We start from the raw sequence: 12,562 nt of genomic DNA, 5'->3' as shown, positions 1-12,562 counted from the left end.
GGTATGTTTAAAATAAATATATATAAAAAAATAAATAATTTACCTTAATAGACCCACTTTTTCTTGAGCTGTCCGTACCAGAATTGGCAGTGATATAGTCGTCAGTAGTAGTACTTTCTGATACATCTGTATTAGTTCTACAAGAATCAGTTCTAGACAGCAGAAGATCAGGAACTACAGCAGGAAGAGGCGAGCCGACGGGTGTTTCTGGCGTGAATTTTTTTCTTATCGGTAAAATATTCTCTACGGATAAGTATTGTCTTGGAAATAACGATGCCGGAGATTCCACAGTCTTCGCCGGAGATACTTTTCTTAAATATGTTACATTTTGGTCCACAGTTTCTTCGTCGAGGTTCTCGGTGTCCATGGAAGATCTTTGTTGGTGTTGAATCATGAGCATGTGTTTTCTTTTGGATGATGGAGTTAGAGCGATGGATGCAGAAACGGGTGATGTGGCTGAATTAAACTCTGAGCTGCTTAAGATTGTTCCGTTGTCAGTTCCTGAGTCCACTTGTAGTACTGTTGCTTGAGATTCATTCCAAATTCCGTCAGACTGATCCCTTGAACGTAAAACTTTTATTATTAAACACAAGATTGACCTAATTTATCCCGTACACTAAGTAGGTGACCAAGGAGGCTATGGACGCAGAAATGATGTCATGAAGCTGATAACGCCGAACTAGAACGCCGAAAAGACAAAGGTTTGTGACCAGAGGATGAATTGTCAAAAGAACGTTAGGCTTATAGCTGAAAAAGTTAATCTACAGGGATCTATGAGAAGTTTCGTTATAGTATTGTAAAAAAAATCAAACAACGCGTCATGCCAAAGGAGCCTTTTGCAGTAAGATGCAATGAGGGACATAAGATTTCACTAATCGAATACAACGACGTAATATGTCTTTAAAAACATGGCATTAAACGGCATGTTGGAATATGTCGTTGGGACATATACAGGACGTCGCATATACAGGGACATGCAATATGTCGTTGGAATGCAGAGAGTCAAAAAATATACACAGATCAAACATGGTCTCATTCTTTACACATGAAGAGAACTCAAACTTTCTCATTAACAAATTTACATGTGGAAAATTCTTCTTTGCTGCAAATATAATAGATTTTTTTCTGGAAAAACAGTACGGAATGGAGGTCAGGGACATTACTACACTAATATAGAAATATTGGTATTATGTATTAGGAGTAAAATGATAGTTACTTACATTGTATGACGAAATATTTTAACACAAATAAAAAAATAGATTTACCTGGTCTCGTTAGCTAAAGAATCATTCGAAGTGAAGGGAGAAAGTTTTGCGTGCGGTAGAAAACTTATGGAAGGTACAATCGAATCGTCCTTTAGCCAATTTTCCATGTTGATGTGTTGTTCACCATTAAATTCGTGAGTGTCCAAGTATGTTCTGCTGTAAATTAAATGTTCGTGAAAATCCTCGTCGATCGAGTCCTGCGTGTACATTCCGTTGTCCAGTGAAGAATAGACGTTTTCTTCCAGGGGTTTACAAACACCTTAAATATAAAAAGATGCAGATTAATAAATTATAGTGTAAATTATAATTTTAGTGGTATCCCTATTTGGGGGTTCAAAGGGGTAGTGAAGCGCAATATAAGATGTTTTTTCCAGTTACCATTCTCTACCATTCTCTCCTACTCAATCCCTATCCTTACCTCCACGAAGTGCGGCTTGGGCTGCACGGGTGAACCCTGGAAACCTGCGCAACCTTGCTGGAGATTGGGTAACCAACCTCAATGGAAGGCAGGGTCAGAGCTGACGACGAAGGGAGAAATGATCCTCCGAAAAGGGAGTTGGTGAGCAAGGTTAGCTCTGTCAAAAAAATCAATGCTCAGAAAACCGAGCAGAAGCCTCGGAATTGGATGAATACACAAATGACGAACCACGCAAGAAAAAGGACAAAGAGACCAAATAATCTACGAATTGGCACTTGGAACATCGCATCGTGGAACAAACGGGAACAGGGAGTTGTGTAGGAATTGGAGCTCCATAAAATTGATATATGTGCCCTGAACGAAACAAAAAAGAAAGGGAAAGGAAGTGCCAATAGAAATAAATATTTATATTCCTGTACAGCGGAGTAGATAAAAGTAAACGAGCTCAGGCAGGAGTAGGCCTCTTAATGCACAATAAATATAGTAACAATATTTAAGAAATAAGATACATCAACGAACACATGATGCTGGTTTGCTTTAATCTTCACCAGACGATACTTAATATTATCCCCGTATATGCACCGGATAACAGCAAAAACAACGAAGACAAAGATGCTTTTTATGGACAGCTCCAAGATCTACTGGACACCACAATAGCCGGTATTAAAACGATAATTCTCGGTGACCTAAACACCAGAGCAGGCAACATACCTGTGGCTGGAGTTACACAAAGATTTAACGAAGAAACGCTCAACGACAACGGAGAAAGACTTCTAGAACTTTGTTTAATGAATAACCTCCAAATTAACAACACATACTTTGACCACCCAATACAACATAAGATCACCTGGTCAGATACAAGAGGACGTAACTCTATGATTGACTACATTATAACAAACAGACAAATACACCCCAAGAATTTACAATTACCACACAAGGCAAGCGAAATACAAAAGTAGAAGAAAAGTTAAACACAGAAAGCTTAGAAGAAGAAGGGACACAGAACTTGTATAGAACAGACTAACAGAAAAGCTAAACAGCCATAACCTAGAGACTAAAAAGAATATAGAAGAAACCTGGATAATTATTAAAAAATGTATCCTACAAGAAGCGGAAGAAGCTTTGGGTAAAAGAAAAGTTATCAGAAATAAACGGGAATACAAAACACCATGGTACGACGAAAGGGTGAAAGCACTAGCAAATGAAAAGAAACAAGCTTTCCTAACATATAAAGGAGGGAAGACACCGGAAGCACGAGAAGACTACGTGAGAATCAGGAATAGAGTAAACCAAGAAATATGTTTACTATTTCGGAACATATAAGTTCCGAGCTTGTTTAGATATTAAAGGGTGTTCAATTTTGAAAAACAAACCATAATTTGGAGAGTGGAATATTATTAGTTTAGTCTTTTGGACGTATAGGTCCATTATATACGAAAAACCTTGTTAAAAAGTTAATTTAATACTTTAAAATTCAAAACGTGTACCTTCATTTTGAATCGGCATTTTCTGGAAATACGGCGTGAATATCCTTTCCTCGTCTTCATTATAAACATCCTCATGGCTAACGGAATGCACCGGCTTTTCAGGAACAACACAGTCGTCAGATATTTTTACTCGTCTTTGTTCCAGCAAAATTTCGCCATCTGACAGAGCCTTCATCAGGGTTCTTTTTGACATTTTGCTTGAAGGGGAAAGTTGCGGCTATAATAAAAAAAACTTTTAATAACTTTAACTTTCGTATAATTTGCTCTAAAGTATTTGTATTTTAATAATTATATCCAACAAGTCTAATCCATGTGGCTGAATGAGATTTGTTTCGAAATTTATCGCAAATAGATTTTCTAAAACAATGCCGTGTTTAAAAACAATTTAATAAGGAGAAATGAATATACAATAAAGAGTTTTTCCTCCAAGATAACGTTTTTTATCAGAAAAAACTTATTTCCTTATTAAGCAACCGAGTTATCGAAAATGTTTATAGTCTGAAAAATCAGAAACTTGGAATATATATACAGTAAAGTATAAATAGAAAATCTTTTAGACCACAGTGATGAAATACCTTAGGCGCCTAACAACTGTTTTGAAAACTACAATCTGCAATTTATGCCCAGTTTGATTCTGATTGTTCAGATTTCTGTTTAAAACATTCTAGTCTGTCATCAAGAGGATACCCAGATATTCTGTTTAAATGTTTTTACTATAAGTAAATTACAGTCTTACCTTAAAATCTATAAAAATCTCTTTTTTGGATTCAGCAGAATCTTCAGACTCGTGCTCGTCAGATTTGGTTAAAGAAGAGGTTTCACTGTCGGCGCCTGGGCCGTTACGATCGGGTAAAGAAAAAGTCGGTGCCTTATCTACGATGAACGGAGATCTAGGAGGTTCGTCAGATTGGGTTCTTTGTAAAGGTTCATGATCGGGAATCGTATCAAAAGGAATAATTTCTCCGTTCATCGGCGATATTCCGAATTTGCTGCCGGCTTCCGAGTAGGATTTGATCAGTTTTCGGCCGTTTGTGGCGATGCCGTTGGTTTGGGCGCCTTGGGATACCATCTTGACCTGTAAATATAAAATTAAAGGAATTTATTAAGATAAAAATAGAAAAATGATGTTGGGTACCTTTTGTATAGTTCTTGGACTTAAATTTATGTGGGGAGGTAATGGTTTCCTTCCTAGACCTACTTCGGTTTGAGTGGCCTGTGTCTTCATCGGCACTCTTTTGATTTTATCTTAAAAATAAAGACAATGCATAATATTGAATAAACATAACAATGAATTATTAGCCGAACGGCTATTTATTTGCCGATAAGAGAATTTGAACTTATACGAGTATTACTTCGGTGTGAGTACTTTATTATTTTATGGATCGAGCCACACAACAGCCAGACATTTTTTACCGAAGCCACATTAAATTCAAAGTGAATCTGGGTGTTTGAATTTAATGAATTGTTTTAACTGAAAAACTTTTTTAATCAATGGTGATAAACTGAGAAAACGGGGCATTTTCCTGTACGCTAAGTAAAGATATAGTCCTTTTCCATCATATTGATAGCACATTATGTATGCAAATCCTCAACAGGTCAAAAAACCATAGGCGTCACCCTATACTTGTTTTGAAATAAATAAAAAAAATTAATATTTTAAGATGCCGTCAACAATTCATTATCTTTTAAAAAATCTTCTGTAAAATAAGTGTCCACTAATCTCACTATACCTTTTTTGTGCGTAAAAAACGTCGGTATATATGCCACACGATTATTGTTAATTATACACGGGTGATTAACGAGAGAATTCAATGTTTCACGAAATAAATTAATGTAAACAGTAATTTAAAGGCGAATATTGTTTTCTATACAAGTTATCGCCTGACACAAAAAGAATACCTTCTTTGAACAATTACCTGAAATTACTGATAAGGCTTCACTAATGATAGTTTAAGTAGTTTTTATGCCACATTACAGCTTATGCCTATAATATAAATTAGAAATTGTTTGCATCTTCCATTTAGTTTGTAGATGTATATTGTTCATGTCTTACCTACCTACGTTTTTGGTGTCGATATTTTGTTATTTGCATTTAAAAAATGACGTCGACAACAGGTTTTATCCCGGTTAAGTGTAGTTTTAAAGGTGCCCTCAGTCTAAGAGAGAAAAATATAATATTAAATGTACACGATGCACTTGTACATCAACGACCTTTAAGTAATGTTCGTGAAATCGTTAACATGTGTTCAAATATGACAGGGGTTGGAGAAGCAACATTTTATAGATTCCTAAAAAAAGAAAAGGAGGAACTGTTTCATCTCCCAAGAAGAGTGGATGGAGTAAATCCTTGGAAATTGAAGAAATACATAAAAAATGATAAGACGCAGCGTCCACTCATTTTTCTTTAACAAAGAATTTCCAACATTGGACAAAATCCAAACATTAATTAGAGAAAACGAAGAGTTATCAATCATAAGCAACAGGAAATTATGGGGACTATTGAGAGAGAGATCGGATTTCGTTGGCAAAAGAATAGAAGAAAATCCGTTTTATTTGAAAAAGATTACATTGTATGTTGGAGACGAGATTATCTAAGAACTATTAAAAAGTACCGAGAAGAAGGGAAAACAATTTTTTATTTGGACGAGACTTTGCTAAATGAAGGTCATACTGTACCATATCTATGGGTTGATACAAATGTGAAAAGTTCCCGTCAGGCATTCATCGAAGGTGTATCTACTGGAATAAACAATATTTCCGTTGGAAAAGGACGCAGACTCATAATAACCCATATTGGAAACGAATACGGTTTTGTCAATGGTGGATTATTAAGTTTTGCCTCAAAATCAACCAAAGATTACCACGAGGAAATGACTGCTGACGTTTTTGAAGAATATTTTGAGCAAATGTTGGATTTAATTCCAAAAAATTCTGTCATAGTCATGGATAATGCTAGTTACCATTCAAGACTAGCAGAAAAATTGCCAACAACGGCATGGAAAAAAGGAGAGATAATCGAATGATTGAATAAACACGCAATTGAGTACAAGGGAATTCGACAAAAAGGAATTATTACCTATTGTAGGGCAACATAAAGCAGCTTATAAAAAATATATAATTGATGAAATGGCATTAAACCGTGATGTAATTATTTTACGTTTACCCCCATACCACTGTGATCTGAATCCGATAGAAAATATATGGTCTCAAGTAAACGGTGAAGTCGGACGCAACAACAAAACATTTAAATTAGAAGACTTACACCAATTATTAGAACATTCCTTATCAAAAGTAACTCCAGAAAATTGGAAAAATGCTGTTAGTCATGCTCACAAGGAAGAAAATAAAATGTGGAATTTGGATAATATGACTGATGCAATGCAATGCAAAGCAGTGAATCTGAAATGGAATTTGATTAAAATAATATTCATTTTTTTACAAATCGGCCCCTGTAACGGCCACAAAATTATTTTATATATAACCAATAAAATAAACATCTTACATTTCTTGCAAATTCATTAGTACATGTTAATCTCCATCACTCCGACACTGGCAACTTTATTTAGGGATTAGTAAGCCTCAAAACTATTGTATTCTATTCTGCTTCAACCTTTATACCTGGTGGTCATACTCAATTTAAAATTGTTTTCCTATATACTTCTGTAAACTTGTTGACAAATATCTATTTTTCATTGAGTCATCCGTATCAACAGTTTAGGGATTTGCATACATAATGTGCTATCAATATGATGGAAATGGACTATAGATAAATAGATAGTATATAATTCTAGGTAGCGTTAATTCATCAGATATTAAATTGTAAAAGAGACCGTTACCAGAATACATACACAGACCATTTTCGCGGAAATATTTATATATTGCTGTTACTTACCACAAAAGACCTCCTGCTCAGGTTGTTTAGTAATGATAGGCGTCAACTCAGGTTTCCTAACGTCCAGTAACCTCTCCTGACTTGTAGCTATGTGATTCAAATGCCCAGTAGAATAACTAAGAGTAGATAGAGCATTGTCAAAAGACGCTAGAGTATGAGATCTAGCGAAACTAACATGCTTTTTCCTGAAAATAACGACCAAATAAATAAAAAAACTTGCACACTGGTCAATATCCTTACCCTGGCAACATAACAGAAGAAGAATTAGTAACCCTATCATGGCAGTTTTCAATGATAGACCTAGGTTTCTCCATTCTGACTGACTCATCGTCGGAAGGCATCCAAGTGTAGCGGCTTGGATCTATGATTGGTTTTCTTCTAAAGTATGACGATTTTAAATCTTCATCATAGCGGTAGATATCAGATACTACCGGACCCCATGGATATCTAAAACAGTTTTAATGTTTTAAGCTTTTGAAGATTATACGATACGTACAATATCAACAGTAGCAATATCCTACCCAATAGCATGAGTAGTTTTATGAAAACAACTTTCATAAATAATGAACCTCTCATAAATACCTTTTCGCGTCGAATTGTTTATTTTAATGTTAATTGCATAGTACTCCAGTTTTTTCGGTCTGCATTCATTGCTCTCAATTATTTGATCATCTCTCCTAGTTTTTGTCTAATTTTGTTTACTCGATCTATCTATTTTTACTTTCCACGTCATTTTGTTATATGTAGCTCCATTTTTCCATCGATTTAAATTATGATCCTAGGTTATATGTTTCTTTCTGCCAAACATCCAACTCTTTTAGGCTTGTATAAGCCTGCAGCTTCTTTAACTTTTTTGTGTATATTGAATGAATCGTGTTTCTGTTGTAATAGCTGTATTTCCTCACATTGTTTTCTCAGCTTTGTGTCCGTATCCATTCTCCTTGCTTTTTTTATCTCTTTGTCTATTCTTTTGTATAGTGTCTTGTCCTGATCTTTGACCTCTCGTCTCTCTTCCATCATATATAGAATCTCATTTGACATCCACGATTTTTTCTTAATTGGTGATCTGAGGAATTTTTCTTGTATGTCTTGTGAAACTCTATGGAATTTTTCAAGCTCCTGGTCTATTAAATCAGTTTGAATAACGGTAATTAAATTGCTATGTTTATACTGTTTTACACTCTGTTGTGGTCTGACTTGACATCTTGGCTCCTGGGTATGTCTTGACTGATGAAATGCTGTTACGGAATCTTTTATTAATCATAATGTAATCTATTTTATTTCTGACTATGTGGCCTGAAGTATTTTGAGGTGATTTCCACGTGTATAATCTTCTGTATGGGAATTTAAAGTAAGTGTTAGTAATTACAAACTCACCCAATCGGTCTCCTCGCTCATTTCTTTCTCCAAGCCTAAATTGTCCTATGAATTCTCCCGATTGTCCCCTACCAATCTTGGCATTTAAATCACCCATAATCAAGGTAAGATCCTTTTTGGGAAGGTGTTTCAAGGTGTTGGATAATTCATTCTAGAATGATTCACTTATGCCGTCTGGTTTGTCAGCGGTAGTGGCATATACCTGAATAATGTTAGTTGTTATTGGGTAGGTAACAAGTTGAAGGAGGAGCATTATTTCCAATATGGGTACAAAGTTTTTAAGATGTCTGGCAGTTTCTTGATTTAAAATTATACCTACTCCGTTTTCGTGTCTTCCGTTGGGGTTACCTGAATAATATATGGGATGATTGTTAATTGCACATTGCCCAGAGTTCGTCTATCTCATTTCGCTTATTCCCATGAGTCTATCCATCTCCTTGATTGCATTATAAGTCTTACCGGCCTCGTATAATGTTTTTGATTGTTCCACTCTGTGTTTTATTTTTATCATTATATTTTTCTTGTCTTCATTTTTTCCATCTTCATATTGTTATCTTTTTTGTCCAAATCTCTATCAATCTCTTCAGTTGCGCTTAGCTATCTGCTAAAAGAACTAGGTTGTCTCCGTAAATTATTGCGTCTACCTATATTAGTTTTATTCTATTGTACCATATTCTTTGTAGAGTTTTTGTTAGTCTTGTGATCCTTAACCTTTTCAAAAAAACTTTTAGATCTTATTATATCTTCCAATCTAAATATATAGATCTGGTCATATGGAGTTAGAAAACATAAATCCTAAATTTGAAAATTTTGCACATACTAGTTCTTGAAAAAAAAGTTCTGGGACATATTTATCCCAACAGTAATAAATAAGGGAGCAAATATGTCGTGGCAGAAATAAAGTAGCAGTATGGTATGAAGGGAAAAATTTTATTTTTATGAACTGGAAAACATTCTATGTATGATAGGGAGTAAAAGAGCTTAAGATTTTTACAGCGAATACATCTATTCCTCCCAACTTTTTTTATTTGAATATGATCACCAATATTAGTGCAATACTTTAATCTCCCAAGGAAAAATCTCGGGAAAGAGAAATGTGGGACGTAGGAGGATTTCCTGGTTGCGAAATTTAAGGGAGTGGTATGGGTGCACTTCAATACAGTTGTTCAGAGCTGCAGCCAACAAAGTAAAGATTGCTGTGATGGTAGCCAACCTCCGATAGGAGACGGTACTACAAGAAGAAGACTTTAATCTCTTTGAAATTGTTTCCTTGTTCTTTTGTGCGATGATTCTAATCTACCTCCACTAATTAGCGATTCTGCCAATTCAATAAAAAAATCAATGAATATTATTTTTATATTTGAAGATTAAAGGTAAATAATGAAGTTATTGAAGACGGCCGTCATCAGTAGTCGAAAAGAAAATCCCTTTATCCACCATTTGGTACTCATTCGATTTAAGTCATAGACAGTAATTACACAATATTACAATTATACAATACAATTAATATAATATTTTAGTATTTTTTTCCCATTTCCAATTTGTTATAAGTGAAAATACAGTTTACACTTTTATTGGATTGTTGGTATGAAATCATTATTACCTGCTTCTTCTTGGATATGGAGCATACTCCGACGGATGCCTTCTATAAAGATCGTACAAATTCTCGTCCGAAGGTACTTTCTGTCTCACGCAAGCTGTAAGGAGAGATGTACGGTTTGAGCAAGAGCCTTGATGAGACGAAAGACATCCGAACAAGCTTTGTTTGGTTTCCAAGGCACCTAAACCGCGTTCGGTAATGCAATATTGTTCCCTAATATCTTCTCTGTTGTAGTGTGGTGTGCCCTTTCTGTCGCGGCTCATCCGGCTCATCATCTCGTCCTCCGACTCGTAGCTCAGCGCACTATGTTGAATATTGGCCTGAAAATTAAAAATAAATTTATGTATTTTATAACCAATATAAACCTATTTAAAATATAGTTAAAATATATGACACGGAAACTGCCTAAGAATAAAAAGTATTCTCAAGAAAAAATGTGGGGTTAAAACCAGACATGGTAGATTGAACAAAAAATTATATAAGCATCATTATTAGTATGGTATCCAAAGGTGCAGCAATAACGTGCTAGTCTTAAACTAAGCGAAGAGCAAAGACTTACTTGCCTCGGAATCACAGGGGCCATGAGAGGCACACCAACAGCAGCAGTGGAAGCCCCCTACTGGACCTTCTTCCTTTATTTATATTTATAAACGGGAGGCAATGTATTTGGTGTATGGCATTTCGACACATTTATGAGATTACAATAAACAATAAACAAGTTAAATAAAAGTTGAGTCTATATTCAATAATAATGAGACCTAAATTATGTTAAATAAGAACTATCATGAAAAACTTCACATCTATACTACACATCCTTCGTATAACTAATGGATGAAAAGAGGAATACAAAAACAGTATTTAAAAAAGAACTAAACGGGAAGAGGCCGAGAGGTAGGCCCAGAAGGAGATGGATTGATGGTATTAACCAGGATTTAAAAGAACTAGGAATACAAGAATGGGAAAAACAGGCAAAGAAAAAAAAAACATGGTCAACTATAGTCAAGAAAGCAAAATATACATGACACTGGAATGATCTCCTCTAAGAAGAAAGTACCAATTTTAAATATAAAACGCTGGACTTTTTGAAGAGCTATGCGTGTGGCTGGTCTCCACACCATAAGGCAAAGATAAACAGAAAACCAACACAGTGTATACATTATACAAGTACGACACTGACACATCTAAAATGAAACGGGAGAGAAGAGAAAACATAAGAGAGCATGCAATATAGAAGATGTAAATGAATGGGTGAGAAAACGGAAACAAGAGTGGAACGAACACATTAGTAGAATGGCGGATAGAATAGAAGATAGGATAGTACGAATAGCACGAGATAAATCACCAAATGGACGAAGAAGTATTGGCAGACCAAGAAAAAGATGGTGAGATAATTTAATCAATTTACGAGGGTAATATTGAAGAAGAAACAGGCTTTAAAGCCTACATACAAGTATAAAGAAGAAGTAGAAAAAGAAGGCACCCATATATAGGCATAAAGTACTTTTCCAATTAAATCATATTATTTGTTTATATATAAAATCCAAATAGGAGCTTTAGTATCCATAAACTTAAGACAAAAATTGTTTTCCCGTTTTATTTTTTCTCCCAAGTCTACTTCTCAATATATAAACATTAAGAGCTAATTTTATCAAACTCTTAAAAATTTCATTAGATAAAAAGCTTTTAAAAAATTATTATTGTTGATCCATGAAATTTTACTACCAAATGGACACTTAAACGGAACAAACGACATTGGCTATCTCAGCTCTCTGTATATTTTAACTTATACAATTTCATACGAGTATAAAATAAACAACATGCATACAAACAATCTTTAATTACGAGGTGGTATAAAATTTACTCGCTGGAGGAACTCTCGCGTTATCTACGGAAAGAACTGTGACCTCATTTAACTTATCTAATAAGCAAACTTTCTGCAAAGCACATAAAACAACAAGAAACGAGCTTTCCTGAAATAAAACTAATATATTTCGCGCAACTGCTCTCGGCAAACTCATACAAACTAAACAGTTCTGTAGCATTAAACATCGAAGGGAAAATTGTTACTGAATTTTGGTACAGTATCAAAAGTTATGTTTATTTTTTAGAATATTCGATACTACATATAAGATTGCTAGACAAGTTTTGAGATATGGAAATTCCGATGTAAGGACGACTACCAATGTTTCTTTTCTTTTCCTTTTTCCTCAAAGCCAAACATAAACTTATACATTCAAAATTTAAAAATATTTACCTGTGTAGAGACATCCAGGTGATTAAGAACCACTCGAGTGCTTCCCGGTAATCCTGAAAAAAATTATAATATTTTATTGCAATAATAATGTTACTAATGTTTTGTTGAGTAAATATACTTGTGTTAAGTTAATAATAAGTTATTTGTTTATATTGCCTATATGTTGCCTATATCTTTAGATTTCTGCCTTTTTTAATTAAAATCTTTGCCTATATATAGGCGCATTTTTCTTCAATGTTTGTTGCCTATAAATCCAAGCTCTGCTTATT

The 12,562-nt window shown here is 34.6% G+C and overlaps 1 protein-coding gene across 2 annotated transcripts in view; it reads right to left on the bottom strand.

The window, feature by feature from the left end:
* Positions 1 to 12,562, bottom strand: part of LOC140437785 (uncharacterized) — a 90,846-nt gene that overhangs the window by 25,287 nt on the left and 52,997 nt on the right. For both annotated transcript variants that reach the window (XM_072527509.1, XM_072527508.1), the window contains exons 3-11: positions 12,294 to 12,346; positions 10,043 to 10,359; positions 7,303 to 7,509; positions 7,063 to 7,247; positions 4,306 to 4,415; positions 3,907 to 4,245; positions 3,171 to 3,387; positions 1,266 to 1,524; positions 44 to 560 (exon numbers count right to left, since the gene is read on the bottom strand). In XM_072527509.1, the coding sequence (XP_072383610.1) occupies positions 44 to 560; positions 1,266 to 1,524; positions 3,171 to 3,387; positions 3,907 to 4,245; positions 4,306 to 4,415; positions 7,063 to 7,247; positions 7,303 to 7,509; positions 10,043 to 10,359; positions 12,294 to 12,346 (2,204 nt within the window). The remainder of the gene's footprint in view (positions 1 to 43; positions 561 to 1,265; positions 1,525 to 3,170; positions 3,388 to 3,906; positions 4,246 to 4,305; positions 4,416 to 7,062; positions 7,248 to 7,302; positions 7,510 to 10,042; positions 10,360 to 12,293; positions 12,347 to 12,562) is intronic.

Source organism: Diabrotica undecimpunctata, chromosome 3, assembly GCF_040954645.1.
Source record: "Diabrotica undecimpunctata isolate CICGRU chromosome 3, icDiaUnde3, whole genome shotgun sequence".
Taxonomy (NCBI): domain Eukaryota; kingdom Metazoa; phylum Arthropoda; class Insecta; order Coleoptera; family Chrysomelidae; genus Diabrotica; species Diabrotica undecimpunctata.
This window is presented reverse-complemented; position numbering and strand designations above follow the sequence as displayed.